At 42.2% G+C, this 27,416-nt stretch overlaps 1 protein-coding gene across 3 annotated transcripts; it reads left to right on the top strand.

Moving 5' to 3' along the window:
* Positions 1 to 3: 3 nt before the first annotated feature.
* Positions 4 to 27,108, top strand: LOC141801774 (pro-opiomelanocortin-like). Of its 3 annotated transcripts, none has more exons than XM_074685034.1 (3): positions 4 to 135; positions 24,137 to 24,266; positions 26,301 to 27,108. In XM_074685034.1, exons 2-3 carry the CDS (start codon positions 24,147 to 24,149, stop codon positions 26,886 to 26,888), a joined length of 708 nt encoding a protein of 235 aa, XP_074541135.1. In that variant the 5' UTR covers positions 4 to 135; positions 24,137 to 24,146; the 3' UTR covers positions 26,889 to 27,108. The 3 variants fall into 3 exon arrangements, with proteins under 3 accessions (XP_074541135.1, XP_074541136.1, XP_074541134.1); XM_074685035.1 differs by lacking the exon at positions 4 to 135 and adding an exon at positions 18,937 to 19,372 and having other exon boundaries at positions 24,140 to 24,266; XM_074685033.1 differs by lacking the exon at positions 4 to 135 and adding an exon at positions 18,939 to 19,372.
* Positions 27,109 to 27,416: the final 308 nt, after the last annotated feature.

Here is a 27,416-nt window from a genome sequence, read left to right as displayed (position 1 = left end):
GGGGGAGAGCAGAGCTGGTGCTGCGTTCACTGGCTGCACACATTATTGGAATCACGAGGATTGCGTTTGGACGGCCCAAAAACAAGGTCCAGAGCCCTCCAACAGGGTCACAAGATCCACAGGCCCTGCAAGAAGGTAAGACATAATAATTAATACGATAAAAACTAAGAACAGACGATGAACTGTTTCCCTTTTATGCTAAACCTTTCTGCCTCAGTGTGAGTGGTTCAGTTACCAGGGTCTATGCTAAAATCCTGAGGTTTTAAGACTTTTTCAACACCTTTAAAAAAGTTTGAGGACTTTATCGCAACTTTCGGTTGTTGTTGGCATCCACTTTTTAACAGTTGTAGTTTACATTTTTACAGAAATGCTGTGAGCTGAGGAGGAATGAAGCTTGATGAATAAATGAAATTAAAGGCAGGTTTACCCACACTCCCACAACAAGAAACAGCAGTTATTCAAGGCCAACTTGCTGAAGAAAATGAGAAATTATTTAATCATTTTTAAAATTTAGAACCTGTGCTGGAGATAGTGTGATTTGATTTAATGTTGTATTTAATTTCTCTTTATGAAACTAGAAATGACGTTAATTTATAGCTGGTGTTTATACCGCTCACAATCCTTATTATTGTATTTTATTGTAACTAGAGTCTTTATGTATTTTTTGTTATTTTATTCTTTTTTCTTTTTGTATTTTTCTACTGACTCCATCGATTTCTGCTGTTAACACAATAATTTTCCAGTTTGGGATCAATAAAGTAACTCTATTCTTTTCTATTCTGCTCTATTTGAGAACTTTATCGGCTGAATGTTTAACATCCCAATCAGGGCACAGTTGCAAGGAGGAAAATAAATATTTATGGATATTTTTTGGGGTCAAAGCTTGAATACCTATGAAACTTAATACCTCATAAAACCACAATTAAGACGTTTTAATACTTTTTAAGACCCTGCGGACCCCCTGGTTACATCTCGACATGAAAATAAACTTAAGGGCACAGCTATAACTGTTAAGTTTCTAAAAGTTTACACGTGAAAAAGTGTGCACACACTTATACAAGTTGGTAAAAGTCATGAATTATAGCTCCCCTAAAGCAGACTACATCCACATCTTAGCTAACTGTTGTGCTAGTTAGCTAAATCAAAAGACTAAACCACCAGGTATAAATGAGGCCATAGCTCATAGCTCATCGTGTTAAGCTTAATTTTGGCCTCAATGTGTATTATTACCTTTATTTTAATTCCTGTACGTTGGTCTTGAAAGATTAAACTTCTCATGGTTGTAAACTTAATATCTAAGAGGAAAGCAGAATTTCCCGCCTTTATCATATTCATGCTAGTCGCTCCGAGTCCTTGTTGATCCAGGCTAATACGCTGTTAGCTTTAGCTTCATACAGATATCTGAATACAGAATATTGGCGGAATAAACCCCGTTAGATAAGTTTTAAACGGGTGGAAAGTGATCCCCCTCCGGAGCCCAGCTGCCGCAGCCTCGCCGCGGAGCCTGAACGCAGCTCCGGTCCAGATGCCGGCCCCTCCGCTCTGACATCAGACCAGAGGAATCCGAGGAATTCCGGCTCCTGGGAGAAGTCCTGCTCGGTTAATGGTTTTCCAGGGGCCACAGAGGTGACTAAACGCCGAACAAAAGACGTCCCCTCACATATTTATGTCTCCTCCTTTTCGCCTTTTGGCCCGGGATGAGTTACAGCCGCAGTGGGACGATTTATTTGCATAAGCTACAACTTTACAACCTGTAGAGTTTGGGGCTAAGAAAAGGCTAATTCAGACTTTAAAAAAAAAAAAAAAAAAATCAGACTCTTTTTTTTTTTACCTTATTTAAAACAATAATCTTCGAAAAAAAATTCCTGATAATTATATTCACCATTTTTAAATGTACTCTACATTACACTGCACTTTAATATTTGATATATACTGTGTACATTTCTCTCAATTTTGTTTTTGCTTTTTCATGTCATCCTTGCTTTGTCCAAGAAACAAACTATGTGTAATTGTATTTTATTTTATTTTCTCCCAATGCATCCTGCTACCTTTGTATTTCCCTCTACTGCTGCAATACCTGAATTTCCCCTCTAGGGATCAATAAAGGATTATCTTATCTTATCTTATCTTACAGCCCATGGGAAAGAGTGTGACAGACCTTTGTGTTAGCTAATTTTCATTTCTTAAATACATAAATAAGAAAGTTTGTTTTACTTTATCAGAGAAAGGGCTGTTCAGAGAGATGGCTGGTACAGTCCTTTGGCCAAAAGACACAATTTTACACTAATTACTAAACTAAGTCCATTTTTGATAGATGTCTTTGAATATAAACCCTGAGGTTGGTTTTCTGTTATAACATTCCTTTAATTATCTCCTGTATCACAGTCCACAGTGGGAGGTAAATCCTCCTGGTTTGGAATAATTATATATATACAGTGTTCACTACATAGAAGTAGTTAAAAGATAGTTGTTGTTTTTTTGCTTAGATAAGATAGACTTAGCAACCTTCCAGTTGTTTCCCTGAATCCCTTAGATGTGTCTGGCTGGTGCCATAACTTGTCCTTGAGGTGGTTTCAAAATAAAAGTCCCCAAATTGTGTTTTCTTGATGGTCGTCCCAGATGATATTTCATAAAAAGAAAATCTGGGGACAAAATTTGTTTTTATGTTATGATGGATGTGTATGGGCAAATGCTTCGTTTTTTTTTGATGGATAGAAAACATGTTAGAAATTATGCCAAATAGGCAAAGGGATATGTTCAAATGGTTTTATGGTGATTTTAAATCAGTTGTCCGAATAGAAGTCAAGGCCGGACGGTCGCCCCACATGATGTTTTGACACTTCAGATAGCAGAAAAACAACTTCTAATTAAATTTTTTGGAGAAATTACAGCGGTTTTGTATGTGGGAAAGGTATAAGACTTACATCTCTCTTTTTATGTGTTTTGAGTGTTTTTTCAACAGAAAAAAATCAGTCGGACCAAAAAAGTGGGCGTCACGTCATTGACCCATATATAAGGCATCTAGGGTTGTTTTTAAGTCCCTTATTTTACTTCATCTCTGTGGTTAAGACAGTTCTGCAGTATAAGTACTTCATTATTTATCATCATCATTTTAATGTGTCTCTTACTGGTTCAGTCATTTGTTTCCAACTTTTAAATGAGACAGATTTATCATGGTGCTCTTCGTCAGCCCCCTCAGTGTTCTGCTGCTACCAGTCCTCGTTATTTCAAAGCTCCACAGAGAGCTCATTACACAGAGCAGACACAGGAATCATCACGTTAGATGATAAATCTTACCTGGTTCAGGAACACCTAATGGCACCACAAGAGAGAGGGGAAAATAAAAACAGAGAAATAAGTTTTAACCTCTCAGAGTCCATGGAGTTTATGAAACATGCATCGAGCTTTCAGAGGGTTTGATCTGAGACAAAGTGCCCGTTCCTGTCGCCCACTCAGCTGTGTCATTTCCACCTGGGAGTGTGTTTTAGTTGTGCAGTGGTGTGAGGGTAGAGAGAATCAGCTCAGCAGAAAGAAGAAACCTGACATTTGTTACTAAAGTGCAGCCTCTGGTGGCAAACCTGCAACACACAGCTGAAAAAACCAGCATGTGGATAATCAGCCAAATGTTTGAGGGAATATATGAAGTTTAGCTTTTATATTTTCAGTAGCAACATTTGAAATGGACTTTCAGGAAAGCTTTTGGTGTCACAGACTGTCAGATCACAGAGCGGTGTGTGTCCACAGAGACTGCAGAAAACAGCAACACCTGGAGCATGTGGATCACACTGACCTGAGGCTGTTAGTGTAACCTGAAGGTGTTTATAATGTGAGGCACGCTGTTTTTAGCTAACTGTGACCATGAATGTAACTGTCACAACAACTAAAGGAGCACAGTGCTGACATCGAGCCACAGCCCCCAGACTGCAGCTGCTAGCTGTGCTAAAACTTAAAGAGGAAGTCAGAGTGTTAAAGGAAACTTCCACCAAAAATTAACACCTGGGTACACTGAAAAATCTGAAATCTTATCAAGTGTTTTTATATTAATATGTTTCTTGTATTCAGACATTTTTTTTGTTTAACTAAATTTTTGAGCAAATTTCTCTTCTTCCATTGGCAGATTGTTTTTTATTTGTTACATCAATTCAGATCTCATTTTATCTTTAAATAACCTGAAATTAGACATTTTTCTGGACGGCTCAGGTGAATGTGGCTCAGATTGAGTCTAAAAACACATTTTCTACGGACAATTAGACAAAAACACTTGATAAGATTTCAGTTTTTTTTTTTCAGATGTTAAGTGTTTCTGATCCTTTCTCCACACATATTTGTTAATCTTCCACATTTTCTACACTTAAATATCTGGAATAAGGCTTGGTTTTATTTCTATTTTATTTATTTCGCTTGATTAACACAGTTGACATAAATTGCAACAACAGGGACATTATGCATGAATAAAACAAATCCAAACTCTGAAGGATCAGACCTTTAAAAACTTGAGCTACAGTGTGAAGATGGAGAAAATTAGAATAGAATAGAATAGAATAGAATAGAATAGAATAGAATAGAATAGAATAGAATAATTTTATTGATCCCAAACTGGGGGATTGTTGTATTGACAGCAGCAATTGACTGAGTAAGTAGAAATATACAAAAATAGAAAGAATGAAATAAAATTAAATTAAATTTATTCAGATTAAATTACATTCAATTAAATTAATTTAATTTAATTTAATTTAATTTAATTTGATTTAGATTAAATTAAATTAAAGCACCACAACAGGCTCTGAGTGTAACTGGCCTAAATAAAGTGTTATCCAGATTTCTGCTGAACTGCTGAGCCTGAAATCCCACAGGAACAATCCCTGACTTATTTATTTATTTGGGGCACTTTGAAAAATGCTGGAGGACTGGGCATTTTTTAGGAAATCCCATGGGAGACCTTGTGGGAGTCCCAAACACTGGTGTTGCTGTTCTCAGACTGTGAGGCCTTTAATGCTCCAGCTTTGGAGATATTCGGCTGGATTCAGATGCTCTTCACTGCGTCTGTCACAAGAAAACTTGTGATGAGGAGCTTTTGGTGAAGATGCTCTGTGTGACTCTCACGCTAAGAGAGGAGACGAAACTGGAGGATGAGATTACACACTGCTGCAGGAGGAGCTGAAAAAGAGAAACAAGATACAAAAGTTTCCTTTTTCCTTCAGTTTCACTCTGTCTGGACTCAGGGCTGAACTTTTAAAGACTCAAGATGATTTCACTGTGCTGCAGCCGAGACAAAGCTGCACATTATCAAGAGCTGTAATCAATCATTGCGTAACTATGACACAGGAGCTACAGTGAAAACACACTTTCCAACACTTTTTATAAGTTGGTTTATATCATTTCAAATGGCTGCACGCTTCTTTAAGACGTCTAATTCAAATGACAGGATCCAAGCTGTGACAAAAAGCTTTAGGAGCTCACCCCCTCAATTACACAACCAGCACAGTTCAACACACCCTGCACTCCTGCTGCTCCTGCTGCTCCTGCTGCTCCTCCTGCTCCTCAGCTGAAGTTTGACATGGGAACACTCTGTCCTGTCAGCAAACAGAGGCTGTTGTTCATGAAAAATGAATATTTATATTTCTAAAAGCAAACTTTGTTCGGGGCTGCAGGCCTCGAGGTCCCTAAAAGTCCCGGGTTCACTCTGCGTCAGTGATGGGTGCACGAGGAGCTCAGTGATCTGCAGCGTCAGCATGTCTGACGTTTCCTTCAGAAGGAGCAGCGAGGAGGAGAGCGGTAAAAAGAGACTTTATTAACAGACAATAACCTGTCCCAGCTCAGAGTTATAAAAAGTAGGTTATGGTTGAGTAATGATTCTCCTGCAGGGCACTCTTCTGCATTCACCGTTTCCACTGTTTGTTGATTTTGGCGCCCCCTGTTGACAAAATACTACATCTTGCCTCTCAGAATCAGATTGAATATCAAGTAGGTTTTACATCACAATGAAGGTTACACTGGTCAAAACAGAATAAAGATATCTGGCAGACTTTACTGTGGCTCAAAAAGGTGTTTAGGCAGCGTCCAATGAGCCCTTTAATGACAACACGTCAATAAATACAAAACATACCGACATGGTGGTAAAATCAATGTAAAAAAAAATTAGTGCAGGAATAAGACTTAGAACGCCCTCCTGCTTGTACACTAGAACGCTGGGTTATTAGCTTTAGCTCTGCTAGCTCTGAACCGTCCTCCAGAGATTAATAACTCATCTTCTGAATGGAGAACATGAGGAGCGTCGTCTAAGATTTTTTGTGCCCTGATGACAACAATATTTTCAAAGATAGTTTGAAGGGACAGCTAATTTTTGTAGCGCTGTTGTTTGAAACGTGACAACAAGCTAACTTTGTCAGTTTGTAGCGTAGCTTAGCAGCTGCTATATTTCTCTCTCCTCACAGCCCGGTGCTCTGAGACGTGTCTGTAACGTGTAACGTTAGTGAATCCTGGTTCTGTCCTACCAGAGCTCATCTACCAACTCCAACCTCACCAAGCAGAGCTAACGTAACCTGGCTCTTCATTTTATTGATAGACTCTCAAGTTTGAACAGACCACTGCAGAATAACTGCTGACTGTGGGTTGGAGGCTACATTAGCACAAACACATTAACCTGGGGTTTAAGCTTGTGTTTTAGCTTTTTACCTATGTTTTAGCCTTTAGCCTGTGTTGCAGCTTTTAACTCATGTTCAAACCTTTAGCTCCTGTTGTAGCCTTTAGCTCCTGTTGTAGCCTTTAGCTCCTGTTTTAGCCTTTAGCTCCTGTTGTAGCCTTTAGCTCCTGTTGTAGCCTTTAGCTCCTGTTTTTGCCTTTAGCTACTGCCTTTGCCTTTGGCTCCTGTTTTTCCCTTTGGCTCCACTTTTAGGCTTTAGCTCCTGTTTTAGCCTTTAGCCCGTGTTACAGCTTTTTACTCATGTTCAAACCTTTAGCTCCTGTTTTAGCCTTTAGCCCCAGCTTCAGCATTTAGCTCCCGTTTTTTCCATTAGCTCATGTTCAAACCTTTAGCTCCTGTTTTAGCCTTTAGCCCCAGCTTCAGCATTTAGCTCCCGTTTTTCCCATTAGCTCATGTTTTAGCCTTAGCTCCTGTTTTAGCATTTAGCTCCTGTTTTTTCCATTAGCTCATGTTCTAGCCTTTCGATCCTGTTTTAGCCTTTGGCTCCACTTTTAGCTTTTAGCTCCTGTTTTAGCCTTTAGTTCCTGTTTTAGCCTTTAGCTCCTGTTTTTGCCTTTGGCTCCACTTTTAGCTTTTAGCTCCTGTTTTAGCCTTTAGCTCCTGTTTTAGCCTTTAGCTGGTGCGCTATCATTTAGAAACTCCTCACATCCCCTTCAAAATAATCATTAAGATAATCAGCTGTTACGCTGGTGGTCTTATTTGCTAATCTGAGTCAAAGAGAGGTATCAACACTAACATTGTCTGTCCATGGTTTGTTTCACCCTCAGGTCTGTTTCTGAATGTTCTGGAAACAAGATGATAAGACTGTAACATCACACTCTGCTCACATTAATCATCATCTTTTGAAGCTTTCTTTGTGATATCCCTGATTCAGATAGAGCTCTGCTGATCAGATCTCCATGAGATGCTTCATTAATCAAAAGACCAGGATGTGTTCGTCTCCAGAAGTTTGCCCTAATCTAGTTTTAGTGTTCAGTCAGGACTAAGAGTTTTAATATTTTACTGTTTCTTGTAAGAATGAGCGAAGTTTTGATGACGGCACGCTGAGGAAAACTCTGTGTGGTTATACAACGTTTGGCCCCGGGGCCCCCATGCTGATCACCTGATCACATCAAACCAACATGCAGCTGTGGCTCAGATAAAGGTTCGAGGACAGCGCCCAGTTTCTCCTCCAAAGGATGTGAATGTGGGAACGTCCCAGACACAAACAGAAAATACAGATGAGTTTTGTCTTCAAGGTGGGAAACTTTAAACACAGTCTGTCCTCTTCATCCTCTCCGTCTATAAATAACTCTCACATTTCCTACCACGGCCTTTCCAAGGCTGTAGCTTTAGCAACAACCGCCTGAAACCACGTTAACAGGAGGAAACGCAGCGTTTCAATGACCTCACTCACCTTTTTTCTCTGCAGCCCTTTCTCTGATCCCAGCTTCATCTGTGGCTGTGTGAAGGAGGATTTACCCAGCAGGAAACTTCTCCTCAGCTCTCTAAAGTCATCAAGGGACAATTATACAATTCATGACACACATTTACATAATCAGACATTTGTTCCTGTAATGAATCGTCCTGGATCATAAATAATCTGTTAAAAAGCTGTAACTGGTTTGAAAAAGGTTAAAGGCACAGTGTTTATTTCGGGCTCAGATATTTCAGGACTTCCTCCCTGGACAACGCTGATTAATCTGTGAAAACCGAGCATGCTGATTGGCTGAGCCCAGCAGTGAAACGTTAGCGCTCTGTGCTTCAGTTTCTTTTATCCACGTCATTAACATCAGACTCCTCTGAACGGATCAAAGTGAAGGAAACTGTTGGTTCATAGAGAGCAGCTTTAAGCTAACCATCACATGCTGTATCAGGGAGACGCAGACAGTCGCTGTAAAACTCTGTGTGTTAGAAACGGTACTTTCCTCTTTAGCTGTGGCTCAATGAGTTTGTTGCATCATGAGCGTTCCTGGTTCAGAGGAAGCCTGGGTCTTCAGGGTCTGACTTTTCTGTTTGCTGCGTCTGTCAGACTCAACGCTGAAGTCTCACTGGGCAGTTTGTTGATTTTCAGCCAGAGTTTAACTCGACTGATCCGACTGTGCTGAATGAGGAAAGTCCAGTGATGGGGAGATCTGTTTCTGAAAAATATACTTTATCAGTAAAGATCAGTGTTAGCAGAGGGTGAAGTTCTTAAACACCTTGTTAGAGCTTGATTCAAATAGATTTAACACGTTAATCACTTTTTTATTGACATATTGATCAAGTTTCAGTAAAACTGAGAAGCGACTCTGCACAGCGCTCTTTCAAGATTAGTGAAAACCTTTAAAGCTGTGTTATGTATCCCTGCGAGCGTAAAATGTGAAGATCAGACGTATGAGATCCATGCAAGAGAACGTGTGAGGCTTTAATGCTTTTTAACAGACCCCGCAGCGTCTGTTAATGTCCATTCCCAAACTGCAGGGGGCAGCGTATCACGAGTGTACGGCTACTAAAGTACTTAACAAGAGTCAAAGAAGTTTGCTTTGTTTACTACACAGGTTTTCGTAAATAAATTCCTCTTCTCTGCTGAGAGTGGACGCAATTTCACGCCATGAATTATTCACCACTCAGTTATCACGGTTAGCTCTGTGTGAGGAGTCATAAACCCCGTTTCCACCAAACAGTCCGGGTCGGTTCAGTACGGTTTGGCTCGGTTAAGCCTGATCCTGTTTGTGTTTCCACAGCAAACTGTGCCCTCTCGTGGTAGGCGGTGTGTAAGCTGGATGCCGAAAGCCGCAGCTGTTAAACAATAGCGTGACGCTGTAGCAGCACGACACAGTTTACCGCACTAATAAATCCAATGAAGAAGAAAAACGTGAGACAGTAAACAAAGATCAACGATGAAGACATGCAGCATTTCGTCCTCTCTGTGATTGTCATGTAGCTCTTTGATACAAAGATCAATCAAGCTTTGTTTCAGAGAAGTCTGTGAGCCTCCAGGAGAAATGCAGCCGCTGTCACACAGGAAGTGATGATTCTTTGGACCAATCAACGGTCTGCAGTGTTGTAGCTCCACCTTCTGAGAACGGATTGGTTCAGTCTAGCACCCATACGAAAGAGTCCCAAAAAGTGGGACGGCTCGTCTCGGTTATTTAGGGATCTGTCCTGGGATAAGTCAGTGGGAACGCCACAAAGTCTGCGCCGAATCGAGACGAACCGAACCGGACTGCTTGGTGGAAACACGGCTAATGCTAATACTGATGCCTGTATTTCTGCTCTTCAACTACTAGGAGATCCTGTTTTCCCACCACCTTCTCCATGCGTCTCCATCTGGCAGGTTAGAAATCTTCCAGTGTGCCTGATGCGGAAAGTTTCCTGGCGAGAGGTGCTAAAATGTCGTCATTTGTCTGCTGTCGTCACAAAGCTGTGCACCCCGTGGACACATCAAGCATAAATCAACCTTTAGACACAGTTAATCTGAACATTTTAAAGCACAGACTTATGGAAATCAGAGTTTTAGAAGCAGCAGCAGCTTGATTAACTATCTCAGTGATCGGCCTCAGCCAATTAGCTATGATGGTGTACCACAGGGCTCTGTACTAGATCCCCTTATTTTTTACTTTTTTACATTTTATGTAAAAAAAATCTTGGTCAAACTGTGTTTAATGCACAGATCTCTCCTCTTTCTACTAATGGTGTTTTCATAGAGACTCAGACGTGTCAAAAAATCAATCTGGTCGATCAGGAAGCTGAGAAACAGCATTTAGGAGTAATCTGCGTTGGTGCTGATAATCTCATTTTAACTTGTAGATTATGATCAGGCAGATATCAAGAAGATAGACAGCCTCTTCAAACACCGTAAACATTTTATTTTATCTTTTTCCTCTGTGGTATTTTTTATAAAATATTTACTTTAAATCCTGTAGATGTCATACGAGCATAAGAAAAGTAGTGTCTGCATGTTTATGTGTTATAAAGCCATGAAATAGGTTTAAAAACTGCCTAAAACTCTTTAAAACAGTCTGAATAGCTGGATTTGACTTTTACTCTAAAGTTAGAAACTTGCTGGAATGAATCAAAGGTGAAAAACTTTAGTGAAACTGGAAACTTTGAAGGATCTGATGACGTTAATCAGCGTCTGTTAAACAGAGTCAGAAACCAGAGTCTGGTCATTTTTACAGCCTGCTCTGTGTAAACAAAGCTTTTGTTTTCCATCAGCATCAATCAGAGATGTTAAAAAAGTTAAAGGCAGCTGTTGTTTTCCCACAGTGTGTGTTATGAGTCGTATCAGATAATCATCTGACGTTAGAAATGAGTGTGTAAACATTTCAGTCTCACTTTAGCATTTCCTGCTCAGAGCCCCAGAAGTGTCAGTTTCCTCCCCGTTTCTTCGCCCTGCAGAGTGACACGGTGATGAGACGTGTTTACACGGCAGCTGGTTAAATGGCGTGGTTATTAAGCAGTGATTCACGCCCTGCACAGCTTTGTCTGGGGGCTGCTGGACTATAATTATTATCAAGCTGAAGACGTAAGCAGCATGGGGGGGTTAATTTCACCTTGTTAAAGTGTCAGAGGAATGCATCATCGTCTGCATCCATCATCGTCTCAGAGAGCAGGCTGAGGCTTTCTGTGGTTTCAGCAGGACAGAAACGGCTGCTCCTGCAGGAAGGGGGCATGTGGAGGTTAAACGGGTTAACAGAGGCTTTGACCCTCACCAACGAGGACAGAAACAGAATTACTCCCTCTGCAGATCACGTCGCTTCAAGTCTTTAACCAGTTTACTGAAATCTGTGCCCCCATCGTCAGGAGCATCACATCCACAGACCGGCTCACCTAACACTTCCTGCTACAGCTCACAGATCAAACTACGAGAAAAACCGTTGACTGGGGCTGTGTGTTCATCAGTTCACTGATACATGGTCTCCATACGTCGTCCTGAGGCGTCACTCTCTGATTACAGCCTGTGATCTCTGTCAGGAAAACTGTGCAGTCTGTAAAACCCAGACTCTGAATTTGACTGTATGAAGAGATATCTCCTGGAGAAGCAGCAGCAGCTCCAACTGAGCATCAGAGCAGGGAAGAAAGGTGATTTGAGGGTCTGAGTATTTCAGAAACTGCTGATCTACTGGGATTTTAACCCACAACCATCTCTAGGGTTTACAGAGAATGGTCCCAAAAAGAGAAAATACCCAGTGAGCAGCAGTTCTGTGGGTAAAATGCCTTGTTGATGCCAGAGGTCAGAGGAGAATGGACAGACTGGTTGGAGCTGATAGAAAGGAAACAGTAACTCAAATAACCGCTGGTTACAACCGAGGTCTGCAGAAGAGCATCTCTGAACACACAACACGTCCAACCTTGAGGCAGATGGGCTACAGCAGCAGAAGACCACACCGGGTGACCCTCCTGTCAGCTAAGAACAGGAAACTGAGGCTACAATTCACACAGCAACACCAAAACTGGACAATAGAAGATTGGAGAAACGTTGCCTGGTCTGATGAGTCTGGATTTCTGCTCCACATTCAGATGGTAGGGTCAGAATTTGGCCTCAACAACATGAAAGCATGGATCCATCCTGCCTTGTATCAACGGTTCAGGCTGCTGCTGCTGGTGTAATGGTGTGGGGGAGATTTTCTTGGCTCACTTTGGGCCCCTTAGTACCAACTGAGCATGGTTTAAAGTCAACAGGAAAAAAAAGGAGAAAAAAAAGGGGGGGGGGGGATAAAAAAGAAAGGAAAAAGTTAAAAAAAAAAAAGGATTGAAAAGAAAAAGAGAAAAAAGGACAAAAGAACAAAAAAATGAAAATAGAAGAAAAAAAGAAAAAAAAGGAAAACAAGAAGAAAATAGAGGAAAAAAAGTAAAAAAGAAAAAAGAGAAAAAAGAAAAAAGAAAAAAAGAGAAAAAGGGAAAAAAAGAGAAAAAAGAGAAAAAAGAAAGAAAGAAAAAGAAAGAGAAAAAAGAAAAAAAAGAGAAAAAAGAAAGAAAGAAAAAGAAAAAAGAAAAAAAAGAAAAAGAAAGAGAAAAAAGAAAGAAAGAGAAAAAAGAAAAAAGAGAAAAAAGAAAAAAAGAGAAAAAAGAAAAAAAAGAGAAAAAAGAAAAAAGAGAAAAAAAGAAAAAAAGAGAAAAAAGAAAAAGAAAGAAAAAGAAAGAAAGAAAAAGAAAAAAGAGAAAAAAAGAAAAAAAAGAAAAAAGAAAAAAATAGAAAAAAGAAAAAAAGACCAAAAACTGTGGAGAGACGATGATTTGAGAGATGGGGGTTGTTCCAGTCAGATGGAGATTTATAACTTAATGACCTATGACCAGAGTTTTTAATGAAAATAAACTGAAGCCAGAAAAACTGATGTTTTAATCTGCAGAAGATAAATTTCCCTCAGCGTGTGAAATCCTGTTTTCTCTAAACGATCGACTCTGAGTCTGCTCCAGACCTTGGATCAGAGATGATATGTGAGGAGTAAACCACATGTTTTGGTGGATTTGTGTAATCTTTGCCCAAACGTCTTTTCCCCTGATGAGAAATGAGGATCTGCTCCTCAGACAGGATCCTGGGTCTGTCTCTGAGCTCTGAGCCCTGAAACTGGTCCCTGATTTTAGTGGAGGAGAAAGAATTCAGCCTCCTCTGTCGTCTTCCGGACAGTGCGTTTCGTCCTCTGGTTGCATAACAGGAGGAATGCTGTAAACAAAGTGTTTCTTTGTATTTTACCAAAACCAATAAACAGAGTTATTTGTTATGTCTGCTGCCCGGCCCGCTCTAACAAATAAAAGTTTAATAGTCAAAGGAATGTGGATTATCTTATTTAATTCATGATTTTCAGACAAATTTGGTCCCCAGACATGATTTAGGGCCAGGAATTTCATCCAGCCTGGGTTTTGGTCCCAGAGAAATGCTCGTCTCCTCCTGCTGTCGTCGGACCTGAACACAACACGGTGAAAATGTCTGAGCAGCGTTTACAGCAATAACACAGTCACAGAGCAAAGATCAGGCAGACGACCCAAACCCAGCTATGGATCAGGCTCCATCACAGTCTGACTCCTCCTGCTGACACTTTGACCAAAACAGCATCTCTGTCAGCTGACTGCATCCATGTAAAGCATGTTTAGAAGCATATTTCTAAGTCCTGGTCAAACTACCCATAATGCATTTCCTGCAGTAACCTGATGTTACATGGCAGCAAACATCAAACCATTTCCAGGGTTGAGAGGAGAAACTGTGGCGACCATGGACTGAGGAAAACAGGGACTTAGTCTCTGTGTCGTCACCCGTCTGTTCCTCAAGCAGTGAAATGAAGCCAACCAGCTGGAGCGGCCATATTGGATATGACGCAGGCTTTGAGTTTCCTTTTTAACAGCTGTAGGACACCCCATCATTTGTCGGTTTATATCCTGGGTAATTCACGGTACCAAGTGAACTGGAACTCTCAGGATGAGACAAAACCTCCCAAACCTCTAATCTGACCCGTATCATGGTCTGAGGAGCTGATTTCACCCTGGACTTCCACCGTGTCTGTCTCCACTTTGCTGCAGTTTGGGTCCATCAACTGCTCCAGCTGCTCGTCGCAGGTTTTCCTCTGTTTCTCCGCCTGATCCTGAGTCTGACCTCATTAATGGTCCCATATTCTGCAAAAATCACTTTATTAAGTCTTTAAGTGAAATGTGTGGGTCTTTGTCTTTCCTCCCAGCCCACAAAATGTGATATTTAATGACCAAACCTGTTCTTAGTAGAGCTTGTGAATGTTAAATCCTGACCTAAAACCAGCTGTTTGGATTTTGGGGATTTGTCGACGTCAGCGATTCCCTTTTTGACCAATCAGGAGCAAGTCTGACCTGATTGGTCCACCAGAGCAAATATCCCAATGCCAAAGTTGAAGAGCCATCACTGCTCTGTTTTTGGCTGTAAACAGCCACATAGCTCCATGCTCAAGCTTCCCATCTCTGAAGAAGACAGACTAAGTGTCTAGAGTTCATTTATCAGGAAATGTTCCAGCTACACTCAGTAAAACTGAGCATGTGTGTGCTAGTCACTTCACGGCCGACTGCTTTTCCAACTTTGGACAGTCCAACAGAGGGCTAGCCAATAGACTGGTCCTGAATCCAGGCGCATTACCAACCATCCTCCAACAAACCTGGGACCCTGGAAATGTGAGTATTTTAAATGCTGTGTGCTGTGGAGCAGATGGAAGAGCTTTTCCTCAGTGTCCCCCCTGTCTCTGTGTTAGCTTCAGGATGCTAACTTTAGCTGCAGTTAGCCTGTTGTTTTAGCCTGTAATGTTACGGTAAACGAGCTTCTCTGTTTTCTAAACATTGTGCACTCGGAGCTCGTGGCGCCGCTCTCAGTGACGCTGAAGATGGTTGATGGAGTGGAGAGTAACTGAGGACAATTTAACATCAGAGGTAATTTAGAAACAGAGACTGAGGAATGAATAAATGGACGTGAAGCTGTTTTTAAAGAAGTGTCCCTGAAATCAATCCTCCTTCATACCACGACCCTGTGTCTGCCCTCTGTAGAAAAACAGAGAAAAGGACCAGCTGGACTCTGTGAACCACTAACCGCTGTGGTCGTCAGAAACAGGTGAACAGGTGTTTACCAAAGTCCTGCTCACAGGTTGGAGGGTTTCCTTCCTCCCTTTGCCAAACAGAACTCATACAATACTCATGTTTAACAGCTCAGAGCTCGCTGACTTTAACCTCTGTCTGAATGGACCTCCCTCCTTTACGACTGTGTGAATAAAAACTCACCTCACAAACATTTTGATCTTCACCATCAGACAGAGTTTCTCCTCAGCTCTGCTTCTCTTGTTCCTTAAATCAGCTCAAATGATCAAATGATTGAATGATCAAATCATTGACTGGGAGCTGAGCAGCAGGTTTCTCTATGTGCTGATAATTTACTGCTTTTTGTTAGAAAACCAAACTGTTGGTCAGTTTTTTGGGTTACAATAACTCTGGAGTAACTCTGGAGTTTGGCTGTGGATGGTGGATTGTAACCACTGGTTTGTGTTTGGTGAATGGATGATCTGTGAGCTGTTGAAGGAAGAGCAGCTTGTTTTTCTCTGCTATCACTGAAGAGACCTTGAAACGTGAAGAAGAAACGAGAAGAAAAGTGTAAAACAGACATAAATACCCCCTTAATACCCTTATCTTATCTTATCTTCAAGATTAGATTAGATTAAGACTTTATGGATCATTGGGGTGGGGGTTGTGCACAAAAGTACACAACAGAAATAGTACGATAAATCAAAAATTGAAATAAAAAGAGTTTAATAAAATAAATAGAATAAATTGAAAGACAAAAGACTAAACTTGACAAAGTAAAGAGCTGGATCTGCACTCGAGTCCATTTACGGCTGATTTCTTGGATACAAACAGTTTTTACGTTGTGGGCTCAGCATCATATATATATATATATATATATAAATATAAATATATATATATATATATATATATATATATATATATATATATATATATATATATATATATATATATATATATATATATAACATTTTTTATATTACATTTCAAAATGAGCACTCTTGTCACATTATTGACTAGTTATTATATTTCAGGTTTGAGAACATTATTTATTATCGTTAAATTTGGGGCTGTTGTTATGTTTTGTTGTTATGTTATTATGTTTCAGTTTCACCAAGTCCCTCAAGAAAAATATTTGAAATATAATAATAATAATAAACCTTATTCATTTTTGCAGCTAAAAAAAAAGTTGCTAACAGAAGCCTTTTGTTTATGTCAAAGTAAAACATCACCAAACTTATTCTTTAAACGTATTCATTAACATTTCCTCTGATAATAATAAACAGGGAGAATAGGACTTTTGTAGATATATCTATGTAACTTATTTCTAGATTCGTAGGTGTTGCCTGGATTGCAGGACAGGATTTCAAACTATGATCTGGGTCCATAAGCTCCTCATGTTTTCCTCATCTCCTGACACTAAAAAAACTTGCATCTTTGCCACTGTGTTTACTAGCCTAGAATGCTAACTGGAACTAGCATCTTTGCCACTGTGTTTACTAGCCTAGAATGCTAACTGGAACTAGCATCTTTGCCACTGTGTTTACTAGCCTAGAATGCTAACTGGAACTAGCATCTTTGCCACTGTGTTTACTAGCTTAGAATGCTAACTGGATAAAGCATCTTTGCCACTATATTTACTGACCTAGAATGTTAACTGGAATTAGAATAGAATAGAATAGAAAATACTTTATTTATCCCCGAGGGGAAATTCAGGAGTCACCGCAGCATTTAAGAAAACAAAAGTAAGAAAGAGTATAGAAAGTGCAAAAAGGTCCATAATAGATTAGATGACGACATCCCGTCCACCACTCGTCCACCACTCTCCAGCCCAGCCAGTCTCCACCTCCACAGGGTCCAGGACTGAGCCTCCCCAGCAGTCTGTTCAGTCTCTGTCTCCTGGATCCTGTCTGCCCACAGCAGGCGAAGCTCCTCCAATGTGGCGCCGGCGTCCGATGTCTGCTCCGTCAGCCACGTCTGTGAACAGCACGATGCTGCTGGGTTAGCACAGCTAGCTCGTCCATCCCCCGGAGATAGAGCCCACGTTCCCAACAACGATGGATGGAAGGACAGGTCCACGTCGTCACCTCCCAGCTCACATCCGAGAACCAGCACGTCGTCCTCACCTCCTCCTCCTCAGCTCGAGGGAAATCATCAAGCCCTACACTAGTTAGCATCGACATGCTACAGGCTGCTAACTGCTAATTTCATATGTAAACAATGCAGCCATGGTTACATGTAGGATCTCCAGACAAACACAGGAGAAAAGTAGTAAAAAATATCGCCGAAGCCACAAAAAGTTTAGTGTCCATGACCAACAATGAACCATACAAAGTGATGATCCACTCCAAATACAAAGATTACGAAAAAGAGATGAAAAAATTACAAGAAACGGACAAAGAAGAGAGAGCTGCTGCAACAGGCAGCTACTTGGGTAGCGCCTAGCAACAGAATGAAATGGAATGGAATTAGCATCTTTGCTATGGTGTTCACTGGCCTAGAATGCTAACTACAACTAGCATATTTGCCACTGTATTAACTAGCCTAGAATGCTAACTTTAACTTGTATCTTTGCCACTGTGTGTACTAGCCTAGAATGCTAACTGGAACCAGCATAATTGCCACTGTGTTTTCTAGCCTAGAATGCTAACTCAAACTAGCATCTTTGATTTGGCGTTTACTGGCCTACAATGCTTACTGGGACTAGTATCTTTACCACTGTGTTTACCAATCTAAAATGCTAACTGGAACTAGCATATTTACCACTTTGTTTACTAGCCTAGAATGCTAACTGGAACTAGCATCCTTGCCTCAGCGTCAAAGGGAAATATGCAGCACACTCTCCACAGACCGCTTGGTGAGGTTGATGAGCTCAGTTTGTCCGTTGTGTCACTCTCTCTGACAGACTTACTCGCTGTTGTTACTGTAGTTACTGTTGTTTCTGGCTGTTGACCAATCAAAACGATGCATTCGACACAGTTTGGTGATAAAGTGAGATCAGCTCCACGCTGCGGTCATCACTGAGCGATCAGAAACCACATCTCTGATCGTTCTTAACGGATAATTAAAGGTCTCCAGGGTTTAATAAAAGTTCAACAGAAGATCTTTTTTCTCCTGAGCGATCGTTTTTTCTCCTGAGCGATCGTTTTTCTCCTGAGCGATCGTTTTATGGACGATGAAAGCAGAGAAGAAGAAAACTGTCTGTGATCTGTTTGGGATAAAACAAGAATGAGCTTTGTTGGCGGCGCTCGTGGCGGATACATTATCCCAGCGTGACTTGTGCTTTCTGTCTGAACATTTTCTGTTCAGGCTTTTTGTTCATACACAGTGAGTGAAGAGTGAATGAGTGAACTTCATCTGAGGATACAGCAGATTGACCCATTTCCCAAACCATCACAAACACATTTGATTTCTCCCAGCCGTCCTGTGCCGTGCCTTTAAGAATAAACCGACCTCCTGTAGGAAACAAAGCAGAGAAGAGAAAGTGATTTTCTTTAACTCGTCTTTTTTTAGAGCTCTGTGTGTTTGGCTGCTCCTCCGTGACGTCTGATCCGTGAGTCAGGTCCTCCTAATGAAGTTTCCACGCAGGGAAACACGCACACCTTATAACCCCCAACGCCCAGAGACCGACCAATCAGAGCAATTGATTTGCACACTTCAGTCACTCCTGAAAGGAGGACGGACGGCGCGGAGAAGTCTTTCATTTCCTCTGACCTTTGAGGGCTTTAGAGCTGGGCTGACAAAGAGACGCTAATGAAGTGTTTGGGTTTGGTCCTGAAAGCAGAAATTATCCCAGAAAACACGATCAGGAAGAGACGGGAGAGAGCTCCGAGTGTTTCACCTGTTGTTCCCTGCTCTGTGTGTGTGCGTGGGTGGACACACACACACACACACACACACACACACACCTCCCGTCCAGAGAGGAGCTGGAGACCCCTTACCTCAATCACACCCTGAGGCCTTGAAACTCCCCGCTCCCAGCTCCTCGTGTCTATAAAAGGAGCTTCTCCTCAGCCAGGGAAGCAGCAGAAGGAGCGTTTTCCTGCAGAGCGATCGCAGCGAGGAGCAGACACAGAGCCAGAGGAGGACGACACGGAGCAGGGAGCAGGAGATCTGTGGACAAACAGCGAGGGAGCAACACGAGGAGACGAGGAGACGAGGAGAGGAGAGCGTTCAGAGAAGGTAGAAACACGTTTCCTGAAGTTTCTGTGTGAATCTCTTCTCAGATTTTCTTTGATTGTTTGGTTTTGTTTGGAGGTTTTTCTGGATCCTCTCTCCTCAGCTCTGAGTGAACCTGTTAGTGTGTTTATTTCCACATTTCCAGCTCCTCTCTGAGCTCTGAGCAGCCTCTCTGCCTCAGCACACCCTGACACGCTCCTTATCTAACAGCCCGAGCCGTGGACGCTCCGCAGCGCCAGCAGGAGATTTCTGTCTATTTCCACGGCAGCATCTCTGCTCAGAGAGTGTCTGTAGAGAGCGGCAGTGACTCATCCTGAGGAGGAGAGTGGAGACAAGTCTCTGCCAGAGTTTCAGAGGCGATGGCCCACCGAGGAGTCTCTCCTCCAGATAATGAGCGAGGCGGGGAGACATAACCACGCTGCAGCTCCCCAACCAAGGAAATCAACAACCCTGCTGGAGACGAGACGCACAGAGACGGAAAATGCTTTTTCCAACCTTCTCTGGTTGTTTCCACACGGCGTGAACACACACTGATCCCCGTCCTCGCCCTCAGAGGAGCGTTTCCTCTCCGTGTGACCTCGCTGACCTCTCCATGCCTGGCTGCAGGTCGTGGAGTAAACGTTGACGAGCAGAGCAGAGGAAATCCAGCGTCTGCAGACTGACGTCAGGAGCCACTGAATTACTGCGCTGTGACCGTCCTGGGTCCCTGACGGCGACCGCTCTGTTTCCATTTCCTGTTCTGTTTCCATTTCCTGTTCTGTTTCCTCCTGTTTCTCAGCACGCTGAACTGGACGCTCTCCAAGTGTTTGTTAAAACTCGGAGCTCAGACTGAGGCTTGTTTAGGATGGAGAGGTATGAAAGATACATGACGTGACCGCTCCCATAAAGTGAAGGCAAAACTCCAGCAGAGTTTCACGTCAAAGCGTTTTTTCCTCGCACGTTGTCGTCGTCGTCGTGCAGATTTTTACCTGAGAGCAGAGCTGGGCGATCAACGTCTCCGTGCTGCAGCAACAGGCAACGAAACGACGCTGAGAAACAGCTGGTTTACTGCGAAAACCTGAGATCTAATCAAGAGTTTTTGTTTTATTTTCAGGAGAAAATGTTTTTTTAGATTTAATCTGAGCCTCATTCACCTGATCAGTCCAGGAAAACGTCTAACTTAAAGTTATTTAGAGACAAAATGAATCTGAATTTCTGTGACAAGTCAAAAACAATCTGCCAAGAGGCTTAAAAAATGTTTCTGTCAAGTTTCTTAGAGTTGGAAAAACGTCTTAATAGAAGAAACTTTTTCAGTTTTTTTTTAATTGTTTCAAGCATTTCAGACCTGATTTTTCTCTTTAAATAACCTGAAGAAAGAAACGCTGCTCAGGGGAATGTGTCTCATATCGAGTCTAAAAAGTGATTTTTCTTTGAAAAAAAGACAAAAACACATTCGTCAGATTTCAGGTTTTCTGTAGCTTTAGCTGAAGTGTCAGTTTCCTGCCTGCACAGCAAAAAGCTGGAATATTACCGAGTGTTTTTGTCTCATTTTCAGTAAAAATTGTCTTGTTGGAGCTTATTTGAGCTACGTTCACCTGAGCTGTCCAGAGAAATGTTGTTTTAGGTTATTTAAAGACAAAATGAATCTGAATTTCTGCAACAAGTAGAAAGAAACTAGTTTAAAGCAGTTTTTTTTTTAGCTTGTTACAACAATTCAGAGCTCATTTTGTCTTTAAATAACATGAAACAACATTTCCTGTTCTGCTCAGGTGAAAGTGGCTCAGATTGAGCCTAAAAAGACAGTTTTTATCTAAAATAAGATAAAAACACTTGATAAGATTTCAGATTTCCGTGGTGTCTCTGCTAAATTGACCAAATAACTCAGACTGTTGTTATAAAGACGTTAGTCATGAATCTGCTTTTTTCCGACCGTCCATGAACGACCACAGTCTGATCTCGTGTTGCTGCAGCACAAGTCCTTTCTATTTCAATCTCACAGAGACTTTTTGTCTCCAACTCCCGACAAAAACAAACCTCTGAAGGAGCCACGTGAAAACAGACTGAGCACTTTAAAAACAACTCTCCAGGTTTTTTTTTAATGAAACACGAGTTAATGAACGTACCTCTGATCAAGCTAACATCAGATGATCTTAACGAGCGATTTATCAGACTCTTCAAAGGGAAACACGGTGCACACATGGACTTAAAGGCTCTTTTAAAGTGAATCAGAAGATTTTCAGACGTGTAACTTTAAGTTTCTTTAACATCTGGAGTCTCAGTCATTCAGTCTTTTCAGAGTGTGCCCCATGTTCACACACTTTAACCCTGATCAGCAGTTGCTGGTACGACTCCCAGCAGTAGCCGTTCGTCTCCAGTCTGTTTGAAGCAATTTATGCAGAAAAAAATGTCAGGAAATGTGAACAACCTGAACAGCAACCTCTGGTATAACAACACGAGGCCTTAGTGAAGCTAAAATCTGCAGTTCGTGGAGCGTCCACTAGAGGGTGGCTCCAGAGGAACCGGGAACCACACACACACCAAGTCAAAAAAACATTTAAAACACTAAAAGCCTGCTTACTGCCTGGTACGAAAACATCTCCTGTCAGAGCAGTTAATCTCTCCTCCAGCACACACCACACCGACAGGGGGGGATTTCTTTTCTGAATCAGCAGTTTGGAGGACGTTAAGATGGTGAGTTCACCCAATCAGAGGCTCAGATCAGCTGATTGACAGGTGAGCGCCCTGTAGCTGTTAGCACGGAGACTCAAAGCCCGCCTCATTTCCAACATGGAGTCCCGCGACAATTCGCTTCAAAACTCTGCTTCTGAAACAGATGGATGACATCACAGAGACTCAGTCCGTTAATGATACAGTTTATGGTTTGACCACAGTTAACGACAGGAATAAACGACTTGTATTGGTGGTTGTTTTTTTTGTTTTTTTTTTTACGTATTTTTAATCAGAAGAAAAAGACGGTGTATAGAAACATGGCACACGGAGGGACATACAGAAAAGATGCCAAAGGCTGAATCTGAGCCCAAACCAACCACTAGAGGGCTGACCTCAGTGAGCACAGCCTAAACCAGGACTTTGTCTGACAGCCCCACCCTTTACGGTTCTTCCTACACAGTTAATGAGTCACTGTGAGCTGATGGATAAACTACGATCCTGATAAACCACTAAGACCTGCTGCAGTGAGCATGCCAGGCCTGTAGGTGGTGCTATAACTGTCCTGTCCAGAAGCAGCTTTTGGTAGATCTCCTCTGAAGTGGAGTTGGGCTGATCATCTGGTGTGTTGGTGAACGCTAAGAGCAGAAGTGTCGGCAGCATTTCAGAAAAAAAACACTTTAGAGACTGTTTTGAAAAGTTTGTGTTTAAGGTCGACAAGAGGACGAAATGCAACAAAACTTTTGTGTTTCATCCTAAAACCGTTGCTGTGTAAACGGCCTCTAACATGCATCACTGCACCACCTACAGACGTGTGTTGAATGCACAGAAAGACGCCCTGCAGAAAGACTTGAGCTGCCTCTGAAGGTCCACCAGTCACAGGACGCCATGTCGACGCCATTTTTATTCAACGATTCCTTTTTTTATCTGAGTCATAAACTCCTGGAAGATACAAACCAGATAACGACCAGATAACGATCAGATGACAATCAGATGATGATCAGATGATGATCAGATGACGATCAGATAACGACCAGATGACGATCAGATAACGACCAGATACCGATCAGATGACGATCAGATAACGATCAGACAACGATCAGATAATGATCAGATAACGATCAGATAACGATCAGACAACGATCAGATAACGATCAGATAACGATCAGATAATGATCAGATAATGATCAGATAACGATCAGATAATGACCAGATAACGATCAGACAACGATCAGATAATGATCAGATAACGATCAGTTAACGATCAGATAGCCTTCAGATAATGATCAGATAACGATCAGATAACCATCAGATAATGATCAGATAATGATCAGATAATGATCAGAAAACGATCAGATAACCTTCAGATGACGATGAGATGACAATCAGATAACGATCAGATAACGATCAGATAACGATCAGATAACCTTCAGATAATGATCAGATAACGATCAGATAACGATCAGATAACGATTGGATAATGATCAGATAATGATCAGATAATGATCAGATAACGATCAGATAATGATCAGATAATGATCAGATGAGCTGGGAGGAGGAACCTGATGAAGTCCATGACCTCTTTTCTCAGAAACAAACTCAGAAACTCTTCTGGACTCTGGGCCCCTGATCCCCTCCATGTGTCCTGAGGGTCCAGACCCAGACCAAGACCCAGACCCCGTTCAGACTGGTGTCTGGTTTTCATCATCATGAGGAAGGAGACATTGATTAACACGACCATCTGTGACGATGTGTGTAATGTTGGGATGTTGATTACAGCTCTGAGTTATTCAGCCCTGACACACACACACACACACACACACACACACACACACACACACACACACACACACACACACACACACACACACACACACACACTCTGAATCAAACAATTATCTCCACACAGAGTGGAAACACAGGTTATATAAGGAAGGGAGGGAGTGTTATGCAAGTGTAATGAGGGACACCTCCTGCCCTCCTCGGAGCCGTTTCCTGCGTTTCCTGCGTTTCCTGCGTCTGCGGCGATGTGGCGAGCTCTGCTTCCTGTGGGGACGCCGGGTTCGTGGGCTCGTCGTGCTGTGGATCGGTCGCTCACTGCTCTCTGTCTGTTCCCCTCAGCAGGCTGAAGATGGTGTGTGTGTGCTGGCTCTTCCTGGTGCTGATGGCGTGCGTGTGCGTCCCCGGGTTCGGCTCGCTGTGCCTGGACGGCTCCATCTGCAACAACCTGAGCGACAAGGGCAACTTAAAGGTTAGTCCGTACGTTTCTGTCTGCAGCTCAGAGCAACCAGCAACTTCAGTTCACAGGGGGAGTAGAAACGATTTCACGGCTCAGACTCAAACTGAAGCAAAGGAAAGGAGATTATCCATAAAAGGTTCAAGTTACTTTAAAATTTACAATTTTCTAAAAAAAAAAAAAAAAAACTCTGAAATGAATCAGGAAGGTTTTTTATTTATTTTTTTTATCTCATTTTAAAATCTCCAACAGAGATGACAGAAAATCAAACTAAACCAATTTTTTAAAAAAGAAACAGAAAAAGTGTGACATGATGGAAAACTTTCAGAGCTCCTGCTCAATAAACCTGGTTTGGATTAATCAGTGAAATCAAGTTTTCTTTAAACTCAAAAAAAAAATCTGAAGCAAAAAGAGCCAGACTCTGAATTTTTAGTCTTTATTTATTCAAAACATTTATAAAGCAGATTATCACCCTGTAAAAACGGAGCATCTTCAGACACAAACATGTTCTCACAGACAGGAGCATTTCTAATTTTTAAGTTACCTTTTGAATTTTTCTGACAGTTTTTAACCAGTTAATCCTGCGTTAGTGTTATTAAAAACAGATAAAACAAAAATAAAAATAAAAAACATAAGGCTGGATTTAACATCCTGTAAGATGAGTTTTGTCTTCACTTTGTTGGAGCTGCAGTGTCGTTTATCTTTCATATCTGTTCATACACGTCAAACCTCTGAATGTTTTTCACGTTTTGCTTCATGTCTCTGAAAACTTTTTGAAAGTTGAGTTTTTTTCTCATCTTTCTGACTTCCTGTCAAAACCCAGAGATGGTTTTCCACCAGTCCCAGAAATCTCATTTTAAAGGTAGCAACGTTGCTGATTGGTCGGTGGTGATGAAACTTTTCCGTGTCGCGTCGTGTGATGAACCTGGTTCAAACTTTTCTCCAGACTCGAGAAATAATTCAGCTAGCTGTTATAAACTGTTTGGCAGCACTTTAATCAAGAAGAATGAGCTTTTTTTTTTTCTAATTAAAAAAACAGCCAGCAGGACAAAAACATGTTGCATCCTGGTTCACTAACGTGTTTGGTCTGGATTTTCAGAGGAAGCTGGTTTGAGTCAGTTTCTGAAATACGGCGTCTGCTGAGGATACAGTCAAAAACTCTGGGTCAGACACAAACCTGTGATGTCACAGTGACTTTGTCCATAATTATCCAATCGGTGAATTAAAGGATTTTAACGGTTTCAGGCCAACCTGTCACAGGGTGGTCAGCCAACCGTGTGTGGCGTGTTTCCTCCATTTTGACACAGGGCTCCTGAACGACTCGGTCCAATACGGAGAGGGGATTTTTCTTCTAACTCAGCAGTTTAGAAAATACTAGGATCGTCTGATTGTCCAACCACAACTCAGCTCATGTGACTGAAAAGAAAAGTGAAAGAAAAAAAGCTCAAAACCTGTCATATCCAATGTCCGCATCCGACGATCGGCTTCATTTCTCTGTTTCAGGAACAGATGAGTGATGTCACAGAGACTACCTCCATGTTTATCAGGTCTATGGTCGGTACATATCATTAACATGAGAGGGGCGGAGTCTGGAGACTCTTATGGTCCAGACAGACACGAGACGGAGAGAGGAGAGCGCTACTGAGCGAAGGAATCAAACAAACAAACGACTCTTTTCACTCAGTGATTCAGTTCAGTTCGCTCAGATGATTCAGTCTTTTTAAGCGAATCGCCACCAGGAAGATATCAACAATATGTTGTTTAATCACTTTTCATGAAATACTCGTCATCAAAATATGAAAATGAGGACAATCAGTGGCAGATAACGACGTTTCTAACCAATTAAATCAAGCACAGGCAGCGATTGGCTGAAACTGATGCAAAGATCCTCGTTAACCTGAGCAGGTAGAGCAGTTACTCTGGGATGTTGTGACACAAACATCTGTTGGTCAGACTCCGTCATGTGGTTTAGTTTATGTCAGGAAATGAGACTTGATGGTTTCTGTGTCGTGATGAACACGGATCATGTTACATGTGTTTCTCCCTCAGGACTGCGTCCACCTCTGCATGTCTGTGATCCAGACCGAGTTCCCCGAGCTCGATGCTTCAGGCCTGAAGAGCTCTGACGGTGAAGACCTGTTACTGAGCATCATTCTGTCCAAGATGGTCTCTGAAGACAAGCTGTCAGAGTCCGACCTGAAGGCCCACATGGACCAGCGCCGCTCCTACTCCATGGAGCACTTCCGCTGGGGCAAACCCACCGGCCGGAAACGCCGACCCGTGAAGGTTTTCTCCTCCTCTCTGGAGGGAGGGGGCTCCTTTGAGAGCAGCTTCCCCTTCCAGGCTCGCAGGCAGCTGAGCATCAACGAGGAGGAGGCCACGGGAGGCCCCAACGGGGACTCCCAGCAAAACAAGGGACTGCTAAACGCTCGGGTGGCCCCCAAAGCCCAGCCCCAGCTGAGCGCCCAGCACAGGAAGGACGGGACGTACCGGATGAGCCACTTCAGGTGGGGCAGCCCGCCCGTCTCTAAACGAAACAACAGCCTGATGAAGACGCTGGAGAAGAAGCCTCAGCGGCAGCTGGTCAAGCTCTTAAGGAACATTTTCGACAAAGACGTACAGAGGATTATGGAGTAAAGGAGGAGGAGGAGGAGGAGGAGAGGAGGAGGAGGAGGCCACGTGGTGTAAAAAGTCTCATAGCTGTTGCATGTTAGCTCCTGCTGGTCTCACCTTTACCTGACCAAAGCTGTCGTCATCGTTAGCATGTAGCTTCACGTTTTGTTAGCCAAAGGTTTTTCTGAAGGAACAGAAACTGATCATGAGAAACTGGAGCGGTCTGCTGAATAAAAACTGATGCACCCACTGACTGCTGTGTCTTCTCTGACTGAGTTTAACCAGGAAGTGTTGCTTAGTAATCAGTGAGCTCCTTTCCTCTGTGAGGCTAACTTTAAGAAATGTTTCTGATCAGCTCCAGCTTTAACCAGCAGTCCCTGAGCGTCTGGCTCAGACTGTGAGGATAAACCTGCTGCTGTACGCTTCGTTTAACTGTTGCTCTTATCAAACCATCTTTCCTGTGAATCTGAAGAGAGCTGCTGTTGTCTGGACTCCTCCAAACCGCCTGCAGTCTGGCCGGGGCGAGGAATGTGGAGGCCGCGTGCTCCAACG

This window comes from Halichoeres trimaculatus, unplaced genomic scaffold (assembly GCF_033239565.1).
Source record: "Halichoeres trimaculatus isolate MK-OKI-2021-1 unplaced genomic scaffold, fHalTri1.1 fHalTri1_scaffold_13, whole genome shotgun sequence".
In the NCBI taxonomy this organism is placed as follows: domain Eukaryota; kingdom Metazoa; phylum Chordata; class Actinopteri; order Labriformes; family Labridae; genus Halichoeres; species Halichoeres trimaculatus.
The sequence above is the reverse complement of the archived record's forward strand: the minus strand, read 5'-3'. Positions and strand labels throughout refer to the sequence as shown.